This window comes from Gouania willdenowi, chromosome 6 (genome assembly GCF_900634775.1).
Source record: "Gouania willdenowi chromosome 6, fGouWil2.1, whole genome shotgun sequence".
Classification (NCBI taxonomy): domain Eukaryota; kingdom Metazoa; phylum Chordata; class Actinopteri; order Blenniiformes; family Gobiesocidae; genus Gouania; species Gouania willdenowi.
This window is the reverse complement of record NC_041049.1, coordinates 24,335,594-24,363,448: the sequence shown is the minus strand read 5'-3', so window position 1 is coordinate 24,363,448 and position 27,855 is coordinate 24,335,594. Positions and strand designations below refer to the sequence as shown.

General features: G+C 39.5%; 1 protein-coding gene across 4 annotated transcripts; it reads right to left on the bottom strand.

Moving 5' to 3' along the window:
- Positions 1-275: 275 nt before the first annotated feature.
- ppp6r2a (protein phosphatase 6, regulatory subunit 2a) lies at positions 276-26,521 on the bottom strand. Of its 4 annotated transcripts, none has more exons than XM_028449000.1 (24): positions 26,092-26,521; positions 21,889-22,055; positions 19,891-20,145; positions 18,442-18,628; positions 18,213-18,350; positions 18,060-18,125; positions 17,814-17,926; positions 16,263-16,376; positions 16,012-16,138; positions 13,482-13,634; positions 11,832-12,056; positions 11,691-11,755; positions 11,481-11,596; positions 11,314-11,399; positions 10,831-10,911; positions 7,840-7,937; positions 7,638-7,695; positions 7,304-7,431; positions 7,111-7,235; positions 6,907-7,045; positions 5,378-5,466; positions 5,124-5,298; positions 1,758-1,817; positions 276-1,677 (listed from the first exon to the last, which is right to left on the bottom strand). In XM_028449000.1, the coding sequence occupies exons 3-24, from the start codon at positions 20,115-20,117 to the stop codon at positions 1,632-1,634; spliced, it is 2,616 nt and encodes an 871-aa protein (XP_028304801.1). In that variant the 5' UTR covers positions 20,118-20,145; positions 21,889-22,055; positions 26,092-26,521; the 3' UTR covers positions 276-1,631. The 4 variants fall into 4 exon arrangements, with proteins under 4 accessions (XP_028304801.1, XP_028304804.1, XP_028304802.1 ...); XM_028449003.1 differs by having other exon boundaries at positions 11,323-11,399; XM_028449001.1 differs by having other exon boundaries at positions 11,314-11,390.
- Positions 26,522-27,855: the final 1,334 nt, after the last annotated feature.

The following is a 27,855-nucleotide window of genomic DNA, read 5'->3' as shown; positions in this document are numbered from 1 at the left end:
GACCGTATTTTTTCATTGGTTGAAATTATTACAGGTTTACAGCTGCTACAGATGACATGATTTTCTTCATTCCTTTTTCAGAGCACATAAGATCTTAATTTCTGTTAGAAAATAAAGAAAATTTCAACCAAAAACTTAAAAAGTGTATCTTGAGAAAATTACCTACCCTCGCTTTAAATATAAAACTTTAAGTTAAGTGTTACCAAAGGCTTTTTTTCTAACAATTATTGATGTATTGCATTTAAAACATCGAATCAGTCAAAGAATAAAACAGATCAGGTGATGGCATGTTGTATGATATATATAAATACATGGAGAGGAGATGGACAAATGATAAACAAAAAACCACAAAATCAATCAGAACGAACCAATGAAAACAGAAAAATCAGCTGCAGCGTGTCAAGGTTTTTTAGAAAATCACCTTTAAACTGAAAAGAAAACTAAAACTCTGTAGCTAAAATAATGTGTATGTTTCAGGTGCAGTGTTGGAGGTAGAGTCAGCTTGTGATACTGTTTTTATTCTAAGCATCTTTCTTTTTTTTTTTTTTTTTAAATGTGTGCTTTAAAAACAAAGCTCCTCTTCTGAAACACGGATCATTGCAGCAGAGGTGAAGGACAAGCAGGAAGCTGAAGCACAGGTTTTTTTTTTAGCGCTTTTTTTCTGTAAATGTGCTCATTCAGAGACTTTTAATTTCCTTTAACATGGATCATCAAACCTAATGACTTGGTACAGAGGCCTGAAGCTCCCTCTGAAGCTGCTGCTCTGAACAAACGAGAGCAAACATTAAAAATAAAAACCCACATCCCGCCATGTGAGGAAACAAACAAGAATAATCTCAGAATTGCTGGTAAAAAAATTACCTTTAAATGTAGATATTTGTATATAGGTAGATAACGTTTGGTTGATTTAAGGGGAAAGCAGTAAGAACTGAACGGTGGTTACAATCAGAAGGTCTTGGTTCACTAGCTCTAGGTCAACAGGAAACAAGTGACACATGCACTAAAAGTGGAAATTAGATCCAGATTTGTTTGGCCAACACTCGAGGAATTCTTTTAGAAAGAAAATGGGTTGAACTCATGTTAAATAATAAAATGAACGTGTGACATTATTGCACATGAGCAGAGCGCAGTAACACTGTTCATGGAGCCTGCAGCACTCACACATTCACAGAGCATTACAGCCATCACACACAGCACAGCACAGCCTCCATCCTGTGTGCTCCAACACATCCACCAGTGCTGAAGCTCCTCCTACACGTCAACACAACCAAAGCCTTTCAAAAACACGCATTTATTGTTGAGGCATCAGTAAAAGTTAGCCTGTGCTATCCATTAGGTCGAGCGTGGAAAAGTCCGTCAGAGCGCAGCCGGACAGAAATCTTTCAGGACATTAAAAAAAAAAAAGAAAAGAAACGGAAAAAAAAAAAACGATGATGTTGCCGTCAGATGTTGACGTTCCAAAGATCGCTGCTACATTAAAAACGCACAAAATAATGTGCAACATCAGGAGGGGAGAGAGTATGAAGATGAATCCTCTGCGCTCCACATGTCCCTCCATCATCGCTGTTGATTGGCAGTGTCCCGGTCACATGACGTGGCACAGAGTGGTCCACTACAACACTGGCAGGGCCTCACAGGGGCCCATTTAACGACACCTCGGTGGACGGCGTTTCCTCTCTGTGGGCGACACACAAACATGAGGCACTTGTACAGCGTCCTAGCAGAGTTAGCATTAGCAGCTAATGTCACTGACTCACCGTCTGTCTTTCTGTGTATCTGACAGAGAGAGTTTCTCCACAGACAGCGAGCTCTCCTCACTGTAGGACACACACACACACATAGTAACAATCAAACTATTGATCACATTAAACTAAAGCGTGTCCATAAACAGTAAATCCATCACATGCTGCTGTTCTCCAGCGTTCCTTTCCCTCCTGCGAGCTGCAGCTGCTTTGGCTTTGATTCAGTGAAAGAAACTATTCTAATAAATCATGAACATAGACACTAAAGGCTGTGATCAAATTCACACTGTTCTAAAGAGTGAGAAACGTTTACATTAAGACAATCATAACACTTCCTTTTTTTTTTAATGGTCATTTTCCTCATAGATCTTTACTCACTTTTTCACTGTTGGTAAATAAAGTAAATGAATGGTTGGTCATTGGCTCACAGTCAGAGGAAAAACGTGACTGTTGAACTGTGTTAGAGCAGGTTAACTATCTATTATAGTTGAAATGAAGAGATAAAGTTATGACTTACACATAACTACACAAACATGCTGTTAAACACGCCCTCACATTGAATGACAAATCCACAGAACATTAAGATCCAGTATTATTCTATTTTTCACATCTCCATTTGTTCTATGAACCTCAAAAACATAGTATTTGAGGTTTATTTTCCCAGAGTTTTAGCCTCTGAAAAGTCACTTCCTGAGCAGTTCTAACAGGCTGTTTTAGGGCCTACTTATGAATATTAATGAGTGGGCGTGTCTACAGACACAAACTTCATGCCTTGCTCTTGTGAGGAAGATCAATGATCATCAAGACATTTTCTTTTGCTATCCACACACTGTTGTTATTGTTTTCAGCCAAAAAACTGGCCATTACAGTAAAACACATGGCTAATTAGGCAGCTATTGTTATTGTGAGTCTGTCTCAGCGCTTCAGGCTGTGTTTATCACAGCAGCAGGTGACTCATTCAGCTGCTTCAAAGACCGGTGTTAAGCTGATATGTCACTTTCTCCTCCTCCTCATCTCTATTAACGACAGGAATAGTACATTTAAGGTGATAATCATTTGTTTTGTCCAACCGCTGCGTCGCATTGTGTGACAAAACATGTCAGATCAAGTCAAAGGCGATGCGGAACATTGAAACAATGCTTGCGTGGGCGTGGTTTGTAGGGGGCGTAGCTTTTACTGTACCCGCGGCTGCAGTTGGATATACTTGAATTTGGCCTGCTGCCAGTGTAAGTACCTCCTGGAGGGGGCGGGTCAGACTTAAGTGATGTCACTGAAGTTTTTCTGCTCGTTTTTTAGAAGAGAGCATTGCATTGTGGGATGTGGAGTCCTGTAGACCAGTAGTTCCCAATCTTTTTTGTCCCATGTACCCCCTTTGCATTTTTGTCAAATCATGTGTACCCCCTTCATATTAAAGGTACCCTCCCCATAATTTCATATACTTTTATTTGTGGAAGAGCGGGCTCTATTAAACCCCTGTTTCTCATTGGTTCACAACATTGGTTCCCTAAGGTTTAATCAACAAATTTTAAACAATGAGTGAAATTTAAAGTGGAATTTATCTATTTTTAAAATTAATAAAAAATACCAAGCAAATAAGCCCATACAGTCTCCTTTGCGAAATGTATCTAATTATTGTCTCCTATTGTCAGAAGTGGTAAAATGGCCTCTACAGCGTAAAATAATCCTGTTTCATTAAATTACAAGAAATTATAGTATTTTTTTGCACAGTTTTACTGTTTGTAGTGAATTTTGTCCAAAAAAAGCCTAAAAATTAACTAGGAACAATTCCCAATTATTTTATAATTTTATTTTTAAATCTTTTTGAGTACCTCTGCAATGTGCTCCTGTACCCCTAGGGGTACACGTACCCCTGTTTGGGAACAGCTGCTGTAGACAGATGCATAGAAGTGTGCACTATTACTGTGGTTTCTTGTGTTCCTTCACCAGAGAAAAAGGACAGCGATTGGCTTGATTCATTTGTTCTCTGTATTTCCTTCCACGTGAGCCTCATAATAAACATCCACCATTGTCACCTTGCCAGTGTTTTTGGGGCAAACACAAGAAATCACAGTAACAACGAAGTATAACCTCGATGCATCCATCTACAGGACTTCATATCCCACAATGCAATGGGGAAAACTTTTTTAATAACGTCAATAAAGGTGTTTACAGTGGAGATCAAAACAAACTTAAAACCTTTAACATCTTTCTTTTCTTTTAACAAATGATCTTTGATTCATTGATTTATGAGGCCTACATCACGTCTTTATCGGATAAAAAAAATTATCATCTGCAGCAGCTTTAAGTAGTCTGAATATTCTAATAGTTTTCTTTCTCAGTTCAAGAAAAGTAAAAATGTTGTCACAAAAATTAAAATAAATGTACAGTTTAAGGCCAAAATCATTGTTGCTTTACTATGAAAGGTCACAACAGGAAGTAAAATGCTTCATTCAATGACATCTTTCAATATGTATAATATGCAACTGATGTATTAACTTTGTTAATGTGTGGATATTCTGTGGCTCAGTGCTTTGCTTTCTGCATTATAAGCTCCTATTTTTAAATCAGCATTAATGAGAGGTCACTAGTTCATTGTTTAGTTACATTTTTTTTTTTTTTTTTAAACTTGTCCATGTTTAATATATTAGATTTAAGCAACTTTGTTTTGATTTTTTTTTTTTACATTGTATTCCAGAAACACAGGTTACATACGTTTTCCATTTCTTATTCATCAGTGGCTTTACAGTCCTTATTTTGACAGTCTTACCAATTAAAGTCGTGTTCTGCTTCTTTGTCTTAAATCATATTTCAGTACTATAAGAATCTGTGTTAATGTACATTATGTATCCTGTGCATAACAATGTTCTCATTTCATATATATACAGCCAATGTTTCAGTTATCAGCTTTGTAAAAAAAAAAAAACAAATCCTTATCAATATGGACTCCAAACATTACATGTTGGTGGGGCTCTGATGAACCAATCAGATAAGAGGGCGGAGGGAAGGGCTATGTTTTAATAGAGGGCTATCACAGCAGGGTGATGTGCAGTGATGCTACGTTGGCGTTGCTAATGCTGAGCTCAGTGTTGATGCTAAAGCTTGCCTAAGCGCTGCAGCCTGTTTCCTCCTCAGCTCTGACTCTTTCTTTACTTTATAGAGAACCTGCTTTTTATGGAGAGGCGACCTTCATCCATGCAGTCATTTCAAATCCCTGTGTAGTCTACAATTACATGCATGTGCCAATTATGTTTCAAATATAGATGTTTGCACGCGTGCACGCACACCTGTGGTTTCCCAGTGAACCGCTGCTTTAAGCAGCAAACACTCATATTCAAATCAGTGCATGTTGGATTTCTACGCCTTTGCGTTGGACTCTTGTACCTTTTGAGGTCAGCTGGGTTGTTGGTGGACGTCGTTTCTACGGCGACGACTTTGGCAGAAGCAGCTGCAGCAGCAGTGTCCTCCTCGCTGTGAGAGGAGCCACTGTCTGAGGCCACGGGTGGAGCCTTCCTCTCGTCTCCTGCTGACTGACGACTCGTGCTGGCATCATCATCCTCTGAAGGACAGAGAGGGTTCAGTGACAGTGTGAGTGGTTCCTGCTGAAGAACATGTGGGAGTGTGACGTGAACACTTACTGCTCTGCTCGTGGTTCTGTTTGGCTTGTGTATCTGCATCAGTGCTGCCTCCATCCACAGGGGAGCTGCACCTACGACGGCCCTCAGCCCTGGAACAGAGGAAGCTGTCAGTAGCTGAGCATGGATTGGTCTGTGTTGGAGGGTGAGTGTCTGTAGCCCCTTATAACAGGAACAAACTGGTCTTATCTCATAGAAAGTGCAGGGTTCTCACCAGTGCTGTTGAGCGTAAGGGGCCCCTACGGTGTGATTTTCTCCCCTACGGTGTGTTTCAACCAGCGTTGGGGGGCTCTTATGTAGTTTTTTCCTTTTGTAATCGGTACCCTTGAAATAATTGTTGCACACTTGGACTTCCAGGCATGCCTGTGTTAGCGTCTTAGCTGCCCCCGATGCTGCCTGTGTGCATCGTCCAATATAAACAGTGCTTCAACCAGAAGTAGCGTGTAGCGGCACATGAAGCTGCACGTGATGTTTATAACTCGCAATGGATCATTCTACATGGGGACGCACGGATGTCAATACTGTCTGGTCAAAACGGGTTCAGGAATAAAAAGAAATCGGCTTCATTCTGGTCGGACAGGTTCAGGCTGGGTTCTGTTGGGCTCGGGCTGGTCAGGTCTACTTTTTAGGCTCGATTAATATAATATAATTAGTGTGCTTCATAATCTCTAAATTAATTAATTGGGGGGTGTCCCACATAATACCTGATTTAATGCCACACCGCAGAATTTTTGACCTAAAGAGTTGACCCATATGGTAAATGGACTTGATTTATATAGCGCTTTATCACCACACTGAAGCAGTCTCAAAGCGCTTTACATATCAGCTCATTCACCCAATCACTCTCACATTCACACACCAGTGGGACAGGACTGCCATGCAAGGCGCTAGTCGACCACTGGGAGCAACTTAGGGTTCAGTGTCTTGCCCAAGGACACTTCGACACATAGTCAGGTACTGGGATCGAACCCCCAACCTCTCAATCAGAAGACGACCCACTATCACCTGAGCCACGGTCGCCCTATGAGTTATTTTAAATGATTCCTTGGCCAATATACAGTATTTGACAGTATCAATGCGCCGAGTGGGGCTTCCCTCTTGAAATACCGACTGTGTAAGTTTGGAGAGACTGACCATCTTTGGCCAGGTCATGTGATCTGGAGAATGTATCACTTTACGGAAGTCATGTGACCACAAAATCGGATATACTCATAGGGCCCCGCTGTTATTTCTTGTTTCTACAGTGTTTGAAAGTATTTATTAGTGGAGGACCTATACCAAACAAGAGTAACTCTAACTACATTCATCATCACAAAAAACAACTTTAGCTTTACTTCTTTACTACTTTACTGTCGAAGAGTTATACATTTCAAAATGTTCTGGGTGGGGGGATGCACAACATTCACGTCAGCGGCGCTCACTCGTATACCTCGCGATCCGCCCACACTGTGAAAAATTCCTGGCGAGAACCCTGAAGTGTCATTAGAAGGTACCTCCATTAGGCCTCATAGCTCAACTAGTTTTCTTCTCACCCAGAGAAAGCCTGGAACTCAGTGAAGGAGGCCCAGCCACTTTCCTCCATCTTTGCTCCTCCTTCTGCTGAGCCCTCCCATCCTGCTGGAGATGATGGAGAACCTCCAGAATCCCTGAAATCTGCTGTCCAGCCTGGACCTGCACACACAACCAGTGTTCCCAGTGTTCCTCCTTCCTCTTCCTGTGACATTAGCTCCACCTACCCGTCTCTGAGGGGTTCTGCTCCGATTCCTCCTCCTCCTCCGACTCGGAGCCCTGATCCCTGTCCCGGCCTCCGTTTTCCAAGCTGCTCCTCGAGCTTCCCTCTGAGCTCTGGGACACTCCAAACCTGAAAACAGAACACATTACTATCAGGTTTGTTTTAAGGGTTTTCCTCCAGCTTCACTTGGATTTTACCTTGTTCTGGATTTAGCTTGTGTTGCATAGTTGATCTCTTTCTCCTCCCAAATGTCCTCTTCCTCATCAGCATCGTCAAACTGCTGTATCCTCTCCTTACAACAGGCTTCAAAAGCAGCTGCATTGGCCTGTCAGACACACAGAAAATAACACTTAACTAAAAACAGCTTTATGATCAGGCACATAAGCAGATTGTCCTTAAAGGCATGTATCAACAGTATGTATCATGAGCATTCTAGTAAAGTTTACTGCAGAGCTTTATGACGTGTGTGTGTTTTTCAGATAGTAGAGCTGTATCAGTTGGATTATGTAGATGATTTTAGGTTTCACTTACACTATTATCATCAGCATCTAGATTAAAGTTTATTTCTGCAATTCTGTCAAATGTGGCACTGAGGAGAGAAGAGCAGAAAGTTAGGCTGTGTACACGATGCTTAGTGACCATTCCTACTGCCACAAAGTTTCTTTGTAGTTTACAGCTACTAAAAATAAACAGCTGTTTGATGATTAACTTTCAGAAGAAAACAAATGCCTACTTGATATTTTCCTCATGTTCACTGAACTCCTCATCGTTGAAGCCGAACTGATCCACAAAGTTGGCGGTCATCTGTTGGATCTGATAGTCTGAGAAGGTCTGAGAAAGTGGGAAACAATGTGAAGTTCTATCAACTGCCACCATTTGTGTTCATGAGTACTGTACTTTCCAGACTATAAAGCGCACCACTACTGTATATTGGCCGCATTGTCACATAGGCCGCACTCTATTGGCTGATGAGGGTGCCCTTCAAATGACTCGGCCAATCAGAGGGGGCAGGTAGGCGGGCTTTTGTACATGTTAGGTTTAAGGAGATTTCCGTGTTTCAACTAAGTTTCCTCACCCATATGAAGTCTCCTCCTCACTGCTCCATGTCTACATATCAGTCCATTTACAGCTTTTTATGGTAAAGCGATCACAGGGAGTCCAGACTCTGAGACAGAATACAGACGTGATCGCTTCTGAACAAATCCAACTTAGGGATTTGGCAACTTTATGCTGTTCATTGTTTCTTTCCATTACAAACTGGCTGATTTTTACTGTAGACAAAGTGGAGATCAGAACAGGTGAGACAGTCTGTAGCCAGGTTGTTCTACGTAAGCTTCTCCATCAGCCTCAGAGTCCAGAGCACCGAATGCTCCTGAACAAACCTAATGCGGTGATTAGAATGCCCAGTATTATGCTATTTCTCACCCATCTCCAATTGTTCCAAGAACCCCCAACAACATTCATTTTCACAAACTTTCAGAGCACTCCTAAAAACAAGCTGTTTTTTGGGCCTTAATGCATATGCATGAGTAGGCATAAACACACACGCTGTATAGTCTTAAGATGTTGTGATAAACACACGCTGAAGCAGCGTGTGTTTATCACAGCAGCAACAGTAAATCATTAAGAGTCTTCCTTCTCACCTCATATGACCACAGAAATAGTTCATCTAAGACAATAGTCCATTGTTTATTCCAACCGCTGCATCGCATTGGGGCACAAACACGTCAGATCATCCCATAAAAGCGATACAAGGAGGTACAACGGCTACTAAAAGTGAAACTAAGTGTTGTCTTTCAGTCAATTCACTCGGTACAACACATATAGTGTGTAATATCACACCCCCATGTGGCCCTAATGAAAACACCTCTAAACACGCCTTTAAAGCAGATGATCTGCGATATCGTATGTAAGGCTCCTCCCTGACCATAAATATAACTGTCGTCACAGTCTTACCCATAGTTCTTATGTTCTTCACCTTGCTAAGAACACCTACTCTACCAAGTAGGGCTAACAAGCTGCAGCTAGTTAGCTCTGTCTCTGCTTCGGCTACTGCCCCCCATGGGACTTCTTCTCCGCTTTAGCGGTACAACACTTCTTTGCCCCGCTGCGCTGCTGGGCTCGGTGAAGAGCGGCTATTGAACTGAGTGACGACTGTGACGACAGCCGAATTTATGTGCAGGGCAAAGGCTCATGTCATCACAGATCATCTGCCTTAAAGGCGTAATTAGAGGTGTTTTCAGTAGGGCCACGCAGGGGCGTGATATCCCATACTATATGTGTTGTACCTTGTACCAGAAGTTATAGTCATAACATTTCGTTAGCGCTCTTCGGTTTATCGATTTACTGAACGTAAAGATAATACTCTCATATTAACTGTAATATCAACCTGCCTTCGCTATGTTTGATTTACCGCTGAGGTAGTTGAAGAGGGAGGAGCTCACATTCTTAAGTAGGGTAGGAGGAGCCAGGATTGTCAGGAGGAGGAGCTTCCCCCTTATGACATAATAATGGGGGAAAAATCCAACTCGGCCATTTGGAGCTGACTTTTTTACAAAATGTGGAATAACAAGGGAGGAAGGAAACAGAAGTTTTTCAACTTTGGTCCTCTGAATGAGGCTAAATGAATGTATATCACAGTAGTAAAACCATTATAAAGTAATTTTTTTCATAATCCTGCCCCTTTAAAGGGGACATATTATGCAATTTTTCACCCATCTCCATTTGTTCTAAGAACTCCAAAAACATAGTATTTGAGATTTATTTTTCCAAACTTGCCTGTTTTCTGGAGTTTTAGCATCTGAAAAGTCCATTTCTGACAAATTATAAAACCGGGCTGTGTGAGTGGGCGTGTCTATAGACGCGGACTCCACACAACAGTTGAACCCTAGCAACTTTCTTTTGCTATTCACACACACTTGTTATTGTTTTCAGCCAAAAAACTGCACATTACAGTAAAACACGTGGACATTTAAGTGGCTATTATGATTTTGAGTCAGAAAAACGTTGTTTCTTGAAGTGTATGCGCTGTGCAGCAACAGCAGCTTCAACAGCAACAGCAGCTGTTTCAAACACTTACCGGAGCTGCTACGTTGCTTTCTTGTCATTATCTCGTGTAGAGATTACAGGAATAGTTCATTGAAGGCGATAGTCCGCGGTTTTGTCTGAACAGCTGCGTCGCATTGTGTCACAAACACAGTGTTGCCAGATTCGTAGTTCGTGTTTGGGCTGTTTTTATTGGAATGGGCAGGTTCTAAGATGTGATTGGGCAGGTTATTGTCAATCTGATCTGGCATCACTGATTCCCAATTTCACTTGTGACATCACAAATTTAGAAAATTTGAAACGGGGCAATTTTCTCTGTTATAGATTTTTCATAATATGACTCCTTTAAGAAGTTTATGCTGTTTATTGTTCGATTACCAACTAGCCGACTGTTACTTTATCCAAGCTGCACTGCAGCGCTGCCTCTCTCGCTCCCTGACAACATTTGTCCAAGTCTTTGCCATGATGAGGGTGTGTGTGACAAAATGACTGATCAGACCGCAAAAAATCCACAAATTAGCCGCGTCATTGTTTAAGCCACAGTGTTGAAAGAGTGGGAAAAAAGTAGCGGCTTATAGTCCGGAAGTTACGGTAATCTATTCCAGAAGCTGGAACGCTGCGCAAAACTTAAGGATTGTGTGTAAAATAGTCAGTAGGTAAAGAGAAAAGGCTGTGTGACCTGCTGCAGGGACAGGTCGTTGGGGAAGGGGCTCTCCATGTCGTCGTCCTCACTAGACGAGTGCATGTTGTGTGTGCTGACCTACACACAGAGTGGAGAGCATCACTTGTGTCAGTAGCTTTGTGTAATCAATGAACAAACACACTGCATTCTGACTCAGTGAAAACATAGATTGGTTCAAACAAAGTAAACTGATTCTATCACTGTCTCTCTGCTCTTACCTGTGACTGAACAAATGCTGTAGAAATTAAAACCACCACAATTAAAGTAGCAATAAAAAATAAAACAGGACACGTTGTTGACATTTGTTGATTATATTTTGCGATCTATCTGATTATAAGGCCAACAAAGCTGGTAACTGCTGCTCTGACATTCTGTCTGGCTGATCCTGAATCTTCATCACAACTTGGAGAACTTCAAAAAAAAATAAAAAAAACAGGAGATGGAGTTTATTTATTAGTTTCCTTTGTTGTGAGTTCTCACCAACTCTACCGTGTTCCTTCTGTTGGTTTCTCTCAGAGTCTCATCCACAAAGCTTTCCCAGCGACCTCTGCAGTCCTCTGGCAGCTCTGCGAACAGGAGAGCAGAGCAGGGATATTTATTGCATATGGTTTTCACACTCAAATCTCAACTATCCAAAACTTTGTCACCTTTGATGAGCTCAGAGATCTGGGCCTGAACTGAACCTTTCTCCAGGTTCTGGACGACCATGTTGGCAATTCTGGTCAGATGACCCATGTTACCTCTCCTGGTTCCCCCCTCAGACCTGACGTCACAAAGCCCCATTACTACACTTATAAATGATGGATCACATCTAACAGACTGTGTTTGACATCAGAAGCATCTGGACTAGTCCTTACTGGATTTTGTCATTCTCTTCCCATGCGTCGAGAATTCTTTGAACCAGTCGACATTTCTGGAAGAGCTGAGGGTTGAACAGAACACAGAGAGTCACTTAGAAACCAAGTCTCTGACATGCATGAACATCACTGATCACTTACGTGTGCCACAAGGCTGTTGTGGATGGAGGCCTGTGGGTCACTGGGCCCGCCCGACTCCTCTCCCTCACCCGGCCCCTCACTGTTGGCCGCTGCTGCGTTTCTTTCATGGTTCTGGAAGCTGGGGCTGTGCTGCTCTTCTGAGGAGGGGTGGTTCAGGATGGACGCCACACATAACTCAACTTGGAAGTGCAAAAAGTTATTCCAGGTGTATTTGAAGAACAGATCCTGTGCAAATAAGTAAAGGTTCAACAGTATTAGCATTAGGCGCCATAAAAACACACTAGAATACATCAACAACTACATTGATTAACATTTTGTTTTAAATGAGTCATGTTATTTAAGTAGTGCAGCAGCGGTCAGCTGACCTGCACATACTCACTCTAGCCTTTGGTCAGGCCCACTGATAAGGAAATCAATGTCCCCTGCCTTTAGACCAGCCTTTTGTTAATCCAATTCATCTTTATTCCTTCTTCTTTTGCAACTTTCTTTTTATTTGTTTTTTTAACAATAATAACATTAAAAAGAAAAACAAATTAAATAAGGCTGGGTATCATCAGGTATTTCGCAATACGATATTAGGGATGTCCCGATACAACTTTTTCATTTCCTAGTTAAAGTTAATTCTGAATTAGGTGGCTGGTTTATTCCGTTTTTAATTCCGAATTAGATAATTCCTCTTTCTTGTAAACACTTAAAGCGGCTTTCAAGTTAATTCGGATCATTTTGCGCATGTGCGACTTGCGGCGATGAAGCGCTGGTGACGACATAATCCAAGATGGCGGCGGCCAAGACTCCAGCCTAGACTATTTAATAAGAGTCTTAAAAGACATGGATATAATGAAAAGAGTAGATGGACGGAGGCATGAACATGCGGACTTTGACACAGACACACACAGACTTGACACACACAGACTTAACACACACAGACCTCTGTAAACGGAACAGGCTTCACCGCACGGCTGGCACTAGGACCTGGAGGCGGACTAAATGCGTCCCCGTACTGCATGTACAGGCTGTAATATCACCAGTTTATCATTTTACCAGGGAGCAAATATTTATTCCTGGTGATTGTTTTCCAGAGTTTTACTGGGCTTTATACCGGTGAGTAGTTCCTATCTCTCTTCCGCTCCGTGGTCCAAACTGAAACCATGTGTTACTGCCGAGCTGCTGCTTCAAAATTACAATCAAAATAAAGGTAAAAACAGTTCTCATGTGTGGTCGTCTGTGTTATTGCCGACAATAAAAAGTTTGTGTGTTTTTCCTGATAGACATGATACGTCATGTTCCCCCCTGCCCAACCCCCAGACCTAAAGCAGAATTATCTAAAGCCTAACAAACCTGTTTTCCATGTAAACCTCGTTCGGGAATTACCATTTCTATGTAAACACGAAGCAGAACACTTTAATTTTGAATGATTTAAATCGGAATTAATAATTCCGAATTAAAGAAAAACATCATGTAACCGTAGCCACTAACACACTATAGGAAGCTATCTGAAGCCTCCTCCACATGCACAATCTAACACGTTAGTCAAACCACACAAAAGTCAGCTCAGGGTTTTCCCACCATCACATGAGTGAAGGGGATTCATTTTAGCACAGGAGTCAGTAGCATCGCCTCAAACGCACATCATAAAAAAGTGTAGCCTACCAGTAGTAGATCCATGGTAGCAAGGTTGCAGAGCTCCTGGCAGATACTGGGTGCACTGGTCTGCAGAAGAGCAGCCACCAGTCGGGCCACATGAAGACGGGCGTTCCCCAGAGGCTGCTCAAGAACACCGACGGTCGTCAATATTGCACTTTTCTATGGAAAGAAAATAAGTTCAAATATTTATTTTGAAACACCACAAAATCTCAAATAACTGTGTTGTATACTTTCACTAATATAAATCTGGTTAAAATAAAATGCACTATAAAAATATCTGAGCTGGTGCTTGTTTTTACTTTGTGCACTCATACTAGTGTGGGAGATATGTTTTTAAAAATTATCAATATATTTAGGCAAGGCAAGGCAAATTTATTTGTATAGCGCATTTCATACACAATGCAACTCAATGTGCTTGACATGATAAAACATTCAATTGTTTAAAATCAATAAGAACATTTAAAATCATCAGTAAAATCAATTAAAATCATCAACAAACACATGACATCAACAACATGACCAAAAATCTTTCTCTCAATCATACGCAGTAGAGAAAAAAGTGCCTTTAACTTTGATTTAAAAATGTTCACATTAGATGCTGACTTCAGTTCTGCTGGCAGTTTGTTCCACTTCTTTGCAGCATAACAACTAAAAACAGCATCACCATGTTTACTGTGAACTCTGGGCTCCACTATCTGACCTGTGTCCATAGATCTGAGAGACCTGCTGGGTTCATACCTGACTAACATCTCACTGATGTATTCTGGACCAAACCCATTCACAGATTTATACACCAGCAGCAGAACTTTAAAGTCTATTCTGAGGCTGACTGGGAGCCAGTGTAAAGACTTTAAAACTGGACTAATGTGTTCTGACCTCTTTGTTCTGGTTAAGACCCGAGCTGCAGCGTTCTGAACCAGCTGTAGCTGTTTGATACTCTTTTGGGGGATTCCTGTCAGAAGACCATTACAATAGTCCAGTCTGCTGGATATAAAAGCATGGACCAGTTTCTCCTGATCTTTCTGAGTCATTAAACCTTTCACTCTGGAGATGTTCTTTAGGTGGTAGAAGCTGTTTTTGTGATAGATTTGATCTGACTGCTGAATGTAAGATCAGAGTCAATCAGAACACCAAGGTTTTTGACTTGGTCTTTAGCTTTTAAAGATTGAGACTCAAGATAATTGCTGACAGCAGTCCTCCTTTCATTGTTACCAAAGACAATCACCTCCGTCTTGTCATGATTTAGTTGAAGGAAGTTTTCACTCACCCAGCAGTTTACTTTTTCTAAACAGTCACACAACACCTCAATGGGACCATAGTCATCTGGGTTCAGTGATAGATATAGTTGTGTCATCTGCGTTTATTTATTGAAGATATATAGGATAGAGATATATTTCTGACCTTGTTACCAAGGTTGCCATGGCTCCCTTAAATTTTTCTGTGCTTTAAACATCATGAAGTGCTATTTGGGCTTCATACACATGCCCAAAGTGTTTTTTTCATTGATTCCCTGAGCACAAACACCTCGCTTCAATTTGATGACGCTTTCCCACTTTGATGACAAATTTGATGCGCCACTGAGCTGGAGAAGCCACGCCTCCAGGAAGCTCTGTGCCGTGATTGACATGTAAACAGACACGCCCACAAAGGTGAGCATTTCAGCGTCCTTCACTCAGTGCTATATATGCATTTTCTACAGTGTATGTATGTACCGGTGAACGCCCCGCACCCACGCTCTGTCTCGTGTTTATAAAGCAGCATGAGCTCAGCTACGGAGTGGGTGGGCCGTCCTCTGGCCCTACGTCACAGTGCAGGGAGGAGGAAGTCAAATCAGCCCGTTTGTGTAGAGTTGCACAGAAAGTGACTTTTCAGAGGCTAAAACTCCGGAAAACAGGCAATTTTGGGAAAATGGACCTCAAATACTATGTTTTGGGGTTCTTAGACCAAATGGAGATGGGTGAAAAATAGCATGACATCGGACCTTTAAAGGGACAGTCCTCAGAAGGCAATCATTACAGCGTGAGTGTATGCAACTGTTTATATATTCTGTATTTGATAAATTCACAATTGTCAGTAATAATAAATAAATAATTGATAGTTAATTATAATGATAAATTTAAAAAACTACAGCACTGTGGTCAGCTGAAGTTGTTTTTAAAATGTGTACAAATGCACATAATTTGTTTTATAAATGATGATGTTCTCTATACCTTTGTTAATAAAGATCCCTGTGTGACATTTGGCTATCATCTCAAGGCAAGGGCAAAATATTGAGATATATATCATATATCGTGATATACTGTACCTTGAAAATATCGAGATATTAAAAAAAAAAAAAAAAAAAAAGGCCATATCGCCCAGCCCTAGATACTAACTACTCTGTATTTGTAACAGTATTAAAGACATGATGAAAAAACTAATTTTTGAGGGAAAAACGTGTCTGGGGTTGCCAGAAATTTGCAACATCAAAATGGTGTCACGAAAAAAAAAGTATGGGAAACACAGCATTAGATGCTCAGGCTGTCATTGTGTTTACCTTGGGGGGATCCAGAAGAAGCTGCTGGAAGTCCTTTAAATGGGGCTCAATGGCATTTAAAATACTGCTGTTGACAGTGTAAGACCTTTCATAACCCTGAGAATACAGATCCATCAGCCCTTCCAACCTGGAAAACAAAAGAGCATAAAGTAACCAGCTTTAGTCTGATGAAAGTTACTATTACAGAGACTCTACTGTTCACATGTAGGTCACGAAACAGAGCAAACCAGAAGCAGAAAGGAAAGACTCACCCAGACCTCCTGGTCTCCAGTAAGGTAAGTAGCACTTGAGTTCCGTTAACGATGGATGCCTCACTCCTCTCCCCTTCGAACATGTTCTTTAGCAGCCCAGCTACACTCTCCTGCCTGTCACACATAGGAGTGCAGGCCTTAGAATGGTGTGCAAACAGTGCTACATGTTGTTCATTATCATTGCACAACAAAGAAAGGAAGTATCAAGCTGTGGAGCAAAACATGAGCTAAAAACGTGAAGGGCCTCACAGACACACTGAAGAACAGAGTTGTGCATCTTCACTGGTCTTCACTGGATTCGATTCGATTATCATCTAGAATAATCAGTTTCATTCTCTGTTTCCTACATTACTACCCGTGGTTTTTCTTTTCTTTTTTTAATGCATTGAATATGTTGTAAATTTAAAATAGAATGTCTTATTGAATTGTTGGAAAATGAGTCCAGGACAGTATGATGGAGGGACACAAAAACAAAACGAGAGTAATTAGAAACGTACCTATCTTAAAAGCGGATATCTGGACACATTTTATACTTAATGAACGGAACAGGAGAACCCTGCACTTCACTTCCTGTTACAGACGCTGCAGCCTCAGTATGAGCTTCATAATGTAACAGCTTCACTGAAAAGGTAATCCCTGCCCTCTGTGATGAATCCAAAGCCCTGGTAAGAGCTTTAATGAGCCGAGCTGCACGTACGTGTTAATCACAGACCTCTGTCACGTCGGACTTGTATTGAACAGTGACGCTATGTTACGTTAGCAAAGACTGACCGCATTTAACTGTGAATGAGAGCCACTCATGAGTCTCAGAGGAGCTGATGTAAAGACTGTGTCACATGTTCACCTCAGTGAGATGCTTGTTAGATTGATGAAGCAGAGGATGGAGCTGCAGCTACTGCACAAGGATTAGTTTAGGAGGGGCTTTATCTTAAAGCTGCTCTATGGAAACTTAATTTACTATATTCTAAGTTACACTGCTATGTTGAAGGATTAATGATTTGTTTTGTAAGGATGCAGTAGCCATGCTAGACCTTTACTGTTTATTTTGTTTATTAATCTAATTAATTGTTGGGGCATGTAGTGCTTAACATTATCTACTTTTATGAAAAATAACACTACTGAGAGGTTTGATGTAGTGTTAGTATGTGCTGTGTTAAAACTCAGTGTCCTTTGTTTCAGCAGGACAAACACTAGAAGCAACAGAAGTGTTAGTTTTATTTGAAGATAAAATAATTTCTCACAGATAAAGGAAGACATAGACCTACGAAGTTTATTTATTTTGAATTATAATATAATGTTAAGACATTTATGTTATTGATTTTTGAAGCACTTTCTAAATAATGAGAATGGAGATCATACTGATCTGACTGCTTAACGCTATGATCCATTATGTTACGTCCCAGCGATGCATCGTAAAAACAATTTATTTCAACACCCCTGCTGAAGACATTGTATAACCAGGATACAGAAATTAAAGTGTATACGACCCCTGCATGACAGCACGCACATCATTAGACTATTACAGTCTGCATTAAACAACTGCAAACTTACGACTCTAGTACAGCCAATAGTGGGTCAGCCTCCATGTTCTCTTGCATCTGATTGGCCTGGTCTCGACTAAGGCGAATGATGTCACAAAGTGTTTGGGACGCATTTGATTGTCTCTGTCGAAAAAAAAAAGATTGGCTTAAAAAGTGAAGGAACAAAGTTCTTCATGGCACATTTTTAAGTCAAAGTTTTTCTTATAAATCTCACAGCAAGCACATCATGATAAAAACAGGCGTTCTGTGTACTCACCTCCTCGTCTTTGCCTGTATGGATGAGCTCTGTGAGCCTTTGTACCAATCTCTCCTCATTTAACCACTTCACAAAACAAATAAGAGACAATCACTCAAAGTTGAAAGAGTTGCATTGAACACAAACTTTTTTCAGAGAGACTTAATAGCTTACAAGCAGGACCTCCTGCCTCAAGGGGGCGGGCTCTACACAGCTGATGAGGCGAAGCAGCAAGTCCATCATGGCTGAGGCATCAATGTGTTTGAGCACCAGCCCAATAAAACCTTCCTTTTTCTTTAAAAAGGTAATAACCTGCCAAAAAACACAATAAATAAACAATTCAATCCGTGAAAAAACAAACAATTTATTTACACAGGCTTGTGATTTAAGGCTTGAAGCGTACCTGCTCGGTCTTTCTGGCAATAAGGTTGCCGATGGTTTTGCTGAAAAAGCTGGCCAACAGCGGGTTGAGGGGTGGGTCCTGCTCCAGGAAGTGATAGAGCATCTCCAGCAGAGACTCCTCACCACCCAGCTTGTCATTTATAATGGACACATCTGAAGTGAGGAGCTCACACGCTATATTAGGAAACCTGGTGAAATATAAGATAGAAAAACAAGAACGAATTTTATTTTATAATTTTATTGGAGGTACTATACCCTGCAATCAGTGCATTCACTAAACCCTTCAAAATTGGATAAATAAAATATGATTTCTTCAAAACATCGACACAAACGTAAACGCAATTCTTTGCAAAGGATTTTAATTTTAAACATTTATTCTATAAATAAAAAATTTTATTCAAAGTTATTATTGTTATCGCAAATTCTTTTTTAATAGACAAATTAACAAAAAAAAAAATATTTTGTATAATACAGTGGTTTCCAAAAAAATAAATGTTCAGCCCCCTGCAATAAAATTTCAAAAAATTGGGTAAAAAAGGTCATATTTATTGAAAAAGGTAATTTTTTTTTTTTTTAAATAAGAGTAGGACTAAATTCCTTTGAGTACAAAAAAAAATATTTTTCAATTTTCATGTTCAATGTTCAGAAGGGCCCTCATGCAGCCAAACCTAGCCAGTTCCTAGTTTGGGAAAGAATAAAAACAGATCCCTGTCATTTATCCTGCTATACATCAGTTCAAATGTACCAAACTAAACAAAAACTATTGGAATTGTATTGCATATTTGTTTCTTTAACAATCTGTTCAAGCAGATTTATTTAGAGTTTGCAACATTTTCCTCAACTACCCGTGATCAATATCTATCATAATAAATCACACGAGATTATGTTACTGTCAGCTTTGACATACCTGTATGTTTTTGCTATGACCATTTCACAATGAAAAATATTTCTAAAATACATGCTATTGTCCCAAGACATGTAGGTAAGGGTTTAGTCTGTATCTTATTGCTATTTACACTACAGGAAATTTTGTGGTGACATTTTGCTCAAGATTTGAAATTTCCGTCTCTTTGTCCACACGTTTTGTGTGTGAATTTGTGATATTGTCACAAAACATGCAAATGAGGTTAAATTCCAAGTTACATTTTGTTTAAAGAAACAATAATTTAATTTCCGTTGCAGGAATAAAGCTCATAATTGTTTTCCAGGATGATGGCTCAAAGATAAAACATTTCCAAACTGAAAGCCATGGTTGCTCATGACTACGCTTGACAGTGTATTTTTTAGACACACATGTTGATTTTCTAAACATGGATTACAAAGGTGTTTATGTGGGCCTACAAATACACCTTTACTGTAGGAGTCAGGGAAATACAGTATTGAGTGTATTTACACGCTTATGAGTACATTGTTATCTGTATCTTTTACAGTTATGGTTGTGTGGGCTCACTTAAAGCGGCTCTTCTCCTCCAGGTCAGCAGGAGGCTCTGTGGTGATGAGTGTGACCAGCTCCTGCATGCAGTGATCCTGGGAGAGGAAGAGAAGCAGCCGACGGTTCTGGGCCTTGCACTCCTGCAGGACGTCGTCCTCCTCCATTAACTCTCTCAGCGTCACGTCGTCCCGGTCCAGCAGCTGGTCAATGTGGGAGGTGGTCTGCAGGTCAAACTTCCAAAACATAGTGGCTGCTGGGAGGGGGGGCACAGCCCTGAGTGTAGAAGAGAAAAGAAAAACCCACACTAAATGAACATAAAAATTGGAAATGGGAAAGAAAAATAATGTAAACAAGTGAAAAGCATTTGGTGAGATGCCAGCGCAGTGCCAGTGACCTCACTAGAGGCTCTCTCAGCTTCTCTCAGCTCATAACCAGACAGTTTCAGAGCTAAAGAATCATCTGGGATGGGAGGTGAAACAGAAAGTCTAATTGCTTCGACACCAGAATCAACACCTACCTGTACACAAGTTTTTATTCATCAAGCAAAGAACTAAAAAATCTCAGAGACGCTACTTTGTAAAAGCGCAAATTTGTTACACTAAAACAAAGATTCTGATTGAAAAAGAGACTGCTGGTTTAGAACAAACTTTTTTTTTTTTAAATCAGCATTGTTTTTATAAAGCATGGTATTAGCATGATTTTAGTACCACAGTGGTAGTACTGAAACAAATGTAGATGATATAATCTGAATCATTTCAAAAACACTAAGGATGCACCGATCGTGCCACTTTCTCTTATTTTGGGGGACCGGCGGATCCTTGCATATGAAACCGATCTTTTCCGACAATCTTTTCTACCTCTGCAAAGGTCTTAAAGTGGGTCATATAGTCAGCCACTGCCCTCTTCTGCTTGAGATGACTGACAGACCCGCCCATCAGGTCATGTGTGCACGTGCATGCTGCGCATGCCTTTGCTACACAGGATAACTGGAGCACAATTAGCTCAGTATGACGGCAGTTCGGCAATCAAGCTAATGCTAAAGCTAGCGGAGCAAAGGGCCAATCATCTGCTGTTAACTCCTATCAGCAGTGAAAAGAGCAAAGTTACAAAGAGGAAAATGATGGAGCTCACGGCTTTGGATATGAAGAAAAACCTTCCACTAATGAAAAAGTGACTGTAAAAAGAAAACAACTAACCTGTGTCATGTTCATTCTGTCATTACCCTTTGACTTATGAAAATGTTACACATGATGCACTTTATTATTTCTGTAGAATGTTTGACTTTTAAGAGCTTTGAAATTTGAAGTCATTTTTAGATTGATATTTTTACATTTAAATATCTAAAAAGCAGCTTTATTTGGAGCATTTTTTAAATTTTTGCTCGACAAGGAAACTTAAAACTCAGGACACTTTATTGGTGCTTTAAGATGTTTTGTTAATTTGTCCTGTAACTTATTATTATTATTATATCATCTGCCTCAAACCCTGTGATTTTCTTGATTTGTTAAACCAAAATACTGCTGTGCACTTTATTTTTGGCAAAGAGCTGAAAACATGTCTGCAGTGTAACCTGTTGGACACATTTATTTTGTTTATAAAATGTGAAAAATGAAAGACTAAAGGAAGTGATAGAATTTTGTATTTTGGACAGCAATGTTCTAAACTTTTCATTTATATTTAAAATAACTACCTGATGTGCAGTTAAAAGAACACATTTGTATTGTTTCACAGGTATTGTTCAAGGTTTTACAATAAATAAAAAAAATCGAGATTGGCCAAAATCAGCAGGTCAGGCTTTTAAAAAATTGGTGATCGGCCAAAAAATTGCAATCAGTGCACCCCTGGAAAACACACAAGTTTGCACACAAAAGTATCCAAATGTTATGATGTAGATCCAAAATAATTTCTAACAACATTTACTGTGACTTCTTTGCTTCAGTGATGACAACAAAAGGACTACAATGTTGAAAAATGTCATTGGCGTCTGTGTAAACAGATGAAATTGTGGAAACCTACCTGTGGATAAAATGTGAATATCTTTAATCAGACCTCCCCCGCGGGCAGGCAGGCATTTGTGTTTGTGCAGACAGAGAGTGTGGCGGTGTCTGGCATTTATCAGCATGGGTCTCCTTTTAAAACGTAGGCCTCTGTAGGAGATGACGCGCTGATAAGCTCACCAAAACCTGCAGAAAGTTGTGAAAAACACAAGGGCAAAGTGCAGTAATTATTGAACCAATGAGAGCATGACACATTCAAACATTTTAGGCCTTACACAAACATAACAAGGACATACTTATCAAAAGACATGCTTCATAATCGAGCCTTTTTTAAACGATTTGACATTTTTTGTCATAGGGCTGAGCGATAAGGACCAAAATTCATATCTCGATATTTTTCTCAAAATGGCGATATACGAATATGAATCTCAATATTTTTAACTCAATAAAGTCTTATCAGAAAGACAATTCTGGGTTAATTTTACTGATAAAAAATGCCACACAGGCACATTTATTAACAAACAGCTAAGCAATATGTGCCACTTTTGGCTTTTTCTGCTATAAGGGACAGCATGTGTGAGTAAGTCCTGTAGTGTGGCTTGTTTAGGGGAAAGTCTGGGTTAGGACCTACTCAGCTAACTGTGCTTTACATATTCTGAGAAGTAGTGAAAGCAGAGACTCCTAAAACATATATTCTAATACAAAATAAGCTATAAAATAAAAATATATCAATACAGGCGATATTGTAATTTTCTATATCACCAAAATAAAAAATTCAATATATCTTGAATCTCAATATATTTCCCAGGTCTATTGATAGCTGTGACACTGAATGCTTGGTTGTCGTAAAAATGCAGTTTTTAACACTTGAATACTAAATGTAAATAGTTGAGTAGGTAGTAAATCTTTTAAGTAGAATTAACTGCAAGTGTCTGTAATATATATATTTTTTTAAATAAAAGTAAAAAATGGTCCTGAATAAATACGACATGTTTTAAGTAAGACTATGTAGATGACTTCTGAAATAAGTCTACAGAAACTACATGATCTCTGCAAATAGGTGTGAGGGAAAATATTGGCTTTGGCTATAAGCCAAATGAGCCAAAAATACAGAATTGTGCATCCTTACCCTAAATTCAATGAAATAGCATCACAATAAATGATATCCCTACTCTTATTGATTTATATCACCATTCTGTGAAATCTGAAGGCCCAATGATCATCATTAAGTGTTATAAAATCACTGTGCTCTGCTGTGTTTCATTGTTGCAGGAGCCACTTCTGACAAACAGCTGGGATACAATACAAATAGCTGGATGACTTTGTGGAGCTAATGTGCCTTCCTGTGTAACACGCGTTCAGCTGGTCAGATGTAATATGGAGAAACCCAAAGTGCTTCCTTCTTTCACTTTTTTCTTTCAGACAAACCTTTTCAAGTGCATGCTGCCGCACTGTCCATCTGGCATACATTTACTCAGTACACAAGTGCAATAATAACCCTGTGAATGCTCCCTGTGGACAACGAGCAGGAAAGTAAATGCTCGACTTTACTTTTAAAATAGAACTTGACAAAAAACAGCCAACTGCACATGAAACACATGGTGAGAAGAGGAACAATAGGAGCACTACAGGAATCACTTGTAGATGCTGTGAGACAGACAACAGACTGTAGTAAGCCCAAATACAGAGCCTGTGAAATTACAAAGGGTTCTAAACAGACATCTTTATAAGAACTCTCCCTCATCTGATGATTGTAAAAATAAAAAAGGAAACAATTGACAACAACCAATTGTTCACCCGGTGGCACTGCAAACCTAGAGACAAGCACTATCCAATGATTAACTAAATAGAAACAGAAACTGCTGTGTTTACTGTCCTGTGGCTACTTACATGGACAGAAGCTGTAAAAGTGTCATCATCTACAGATCACCGTGAATAAGGCCAGGGCGAGAAAACGATAACGATATATTGTGATAGAGATGTTATCAATATCAGTAGAAAACATGTGCAATGATTTCACTGAACTCGGTTAGAAAAAACCCAGAAACAACCCCTGACCCAGAACCGCAAGGCATTATGGAGGATGTAGGCATATTAACGGCTAGAGCCGCTCCAAATTAGCTGTGTACATTAGTAGTTTCATGTGTCACCACCAGATATTTATCAACCATTAACTTATGTAACGTATTCTCAGATATAAAATAAACATGATTCAGAAGCAGTGGTTTACAGTATATTAAACAGTAAAAACACTATTAGAGTTGTCATCCCTTTTTCTAAGAAAATAATTTCATTATAAACTAGAAAAGCAGCTGAAGCTCAGCTAACATGCTCCAGTCACGGTGACATGGTAAACTCAGGATTACCATCTATACCTGTCAACATTGAGCCTTGACTCTGAGAAAACCTGTGACATCATCACAAGTTCCACAATATGAATGGGAAAATTAATGGGCTATATATATTATTTTGGTAGCCAGAACATCACCAAAATTTATTTACCCTTTTATCAATTTTCCTGAGAATTTCATCCAAATCCATTCATAACTTTTCAAGTTATCCTGCTAACTGGCTGACAGACAATATCATGTGTATCGATATATTTTTATTTTATAGCAGAAGTTCCACAGTGTGGATGGGTAATTGAATGGTATATATACACACATATATATATATATATATACACACATATATATATATATATGTACATATATATACAGGTAGCCAGAACTTCACCAAAATTGAATCACCTCTTCCATGTCCCATTTATCAATTTTTCTGAAAATTTCATCCAAATTCGTTCATAACTTTTCAGTGTGTTGCTAACACACTAACACACTAACACACACACACACCACTCTTGGCGGAGGTAATGAGGCAATAAATGCCAAAATTGCCCCCATATTTTCTTAATTTCATACCCTGTTGTTTGTTTCATGTCAAGGATGTTAGTTGTACCTCAGGTGTGCACTGATTTATTATTTACAAAAATTTTTGCACATTCTCTTTGATTAAGCATTTATTTAATGTCTATATTTGTACATTGAACTGTTTATTTATTTATTTTCCAATAGTTTTGTTGATCTCTTTAAATAGTAATCATCAAGTTTAAAATAAAAGTATTTAAATTTGATCTTTTTTCTTCTGGTTCTCATTTTGAATAAGTAAAAAAAAACCTGAATCAATAATTATCAATATCGACTGATATGAAACATACATTTTTCCAGGCATATCACCCAGCCCTATCATGAATATAGTTTCCTCTTAGTACATTACAAAAAAATTATTAAAAACATTACTATTGACACAAACGGCTTTCCAACTCCTATTGTGGATTATGTTTGCAGTTGTCAAACCGATGTTAGCACATAGACTTTGACCATTTATGTTAGAGTTGGACACAGGATAAGGACACGTGACAGACCACGGTGCAAAGCCAGGTCAATGTAAGGCTTCACAGATATACATCCACACGTAGCTCGATGATAAAAAAAAGAATAAATGCTGACAATAGAGTACACTAGTGTGAAGCTTAAGTGTGTAAGTGAGCTTTCACCGCCTTGGCATGACATCCACATCAACTGACTGGTGGCAGAGCTCAGATTTCTGTTTACTTCGAAGCCAGTGGAGACACCAACAACTAAAACCAGCTTTAAACACACATTTACAATGTTTTCCACTGTCAGTTATGAGCAGGAGTTCAACAAGATCCATCAATCTAAAGCTAAAGTACACACACTATCCTAAACACACAACCTGGGCTAGGCTTGATCCCTGCTGGCCTCACACGACTCCACACGTTTACTAGTTTAACTACTTCTTTAGAAACTCAGTCAAACAACTGTTCTACGGTTGTTTTTTATTGCGACCTGTGGATAGTAACGAGAAGTTGTATTGATACAGCTGAGTAACATCAGTAAGGGAAAAGTTAACTATTACTGTAAACTAACCCATCACGTAAACATCGATGTATGATCTATTTTTAATCACTTCATAATCAGATCGCCAGTTTTGAATAATGATTGAAACGTTTGCGAACAATGTGCCCAACACTCGCTTTAATTCCTCTTTTCCTCGGGTTAGCAGATCAGCTAATTAGCCACTTACAGTGAGCGGAGTTAGCCAACTTGAAGCGATCTCCAACTTAGGCTAACTTTGTCATTGCGAAGTTAACATTCCCTTTTAGCTCATGTGAAACCCGTCTTTCCTCAGAAAAACTTACCTTCAGCCTAACATCCGCTGGTAATCCTTCCGTCTGTGTCTAGGATCCGCAGAAGAGTTTTATTTCGTCCAGAAACTAAGTACCTAGCTGTCGCGCTAAGTCGGAGCTAGCCGTGTTAGCTCGCAGCCTATGAGCGGATAGTGATTTGTTTTGAAGGGGTCAGTCTGCGACAGCACAGGCTAATGTTAGCTAGCTCCACTCCGGTAACGTTAGCCAAGTGCAGCGTCTCTAAGTCCCATAAATGACTACCTCTTGTACATTAGCCGTTAAATGTTATTGCTTACAACGCGCGATATTTCAGACACATACTTACACGCAGACTAAGTCAAATGCGGGCCTAAGTGTATCACGCAAAGCAGGAAAAACTCAGTCATGTTTTTCGAATCAAAATGGCGTCATGGTGACGGGGACGCGCAGGGAGCTTGCACAGGGGACGCGCACTGACTTGAGACAGTTGATGACTTTCTCCAAAGTAACTTTACTATGTGAGTGGAAAGGCTTCTGTGCTATATGTGAATGTGTATGTATTTTATCAGTGTGTATTCCACCTCCATGAGTGTTTGTGGTTTTAAGTAAATTAGTAAACTCACTGCCGTATTGTGGCTGTTTGTGGTGGTTTTTCTTTTCTATTTGTTCCCCTCTTTTCTTATTTATGGAAGCCCGTTTCCGCCACTAAAAAAAATAAAAGATCACCAAGGAAAGTCATAATTTTGGGAAACAAAGTCATAATTATGAGATATAAAGTCATAATTATGAGAGAGAAAGTCATAATTATGAGAAAGAAAGTCATAATTATGAGATAGAAAGTCATAATTATGAGAAAGAAAGTCATACTTATGAGATAGAAAGTCATAATTATGAGATAGAAAGTCATAATTATGAGTTAGTAAAGTCATAATTATGAGTTAGTAAAGTTATAATTATGAGATACTTAAACACATTTACAGCAGCTTGTTCATGTGGTGAGCTGACACAGAGAGATGGCTGATAAGACTATCAAAGACTACTTTAGACAGGGCTTTACAAATGATGAAATACTTTGTTTGCTTGCAAATTCACATAGAAATATGCTGAGTAAACGCACCCTTGAAAAGATACTAAGCAAAAAGAGGCTCTGGCGTCGAAAGGATAAAACTGATGTGGCTGAAGTAGCTCGGTTTATTGAACAACACATGGAGATTTCTGGTCAGTGCCATGGGTACAGATGGATGTACCAAAAATGTTTCGATCTCATAATTATGACTTTACGAACTCGAAATTATGACTTCCTATCTCATAATTATGACTTTCTTTCTCATAATTATGACTTTCGTTGGTGATTTTTTATTTTTTTTAGTGGTGGAAACGGGCTTCCATACTTATTTCTCATTTATTGCTGTGGAAATTACCGATTTTTCCTAAATGTAGAACCAAATAAATGCAATGTTATTTCAAACATCAACTTTCTCATACTGCTTCATTCCTTTACACTTTCTTTGTTAAAAACAATTAAGGTTGTGTAAAATAGGGATGTCTACTGTATGTGAATCAGCCATGTGAAGGTAATGAGCTTCTCTGAGTTTGCCCCACCTCCTTTTAAAACTACCCCCTGTTCATTATAAATGGAGGGCAAGTATAGGCTAATTAGTCGACTGACAATTATATATTATATATATACATATATTCCATGCATTTTCAATATCGTAATCTTTGTTTTAACTCTCTTCTACATTCTGGTTATTGTATGTATCTTGTCTTGTCAATCCATTCATTTTCTGACCCCCT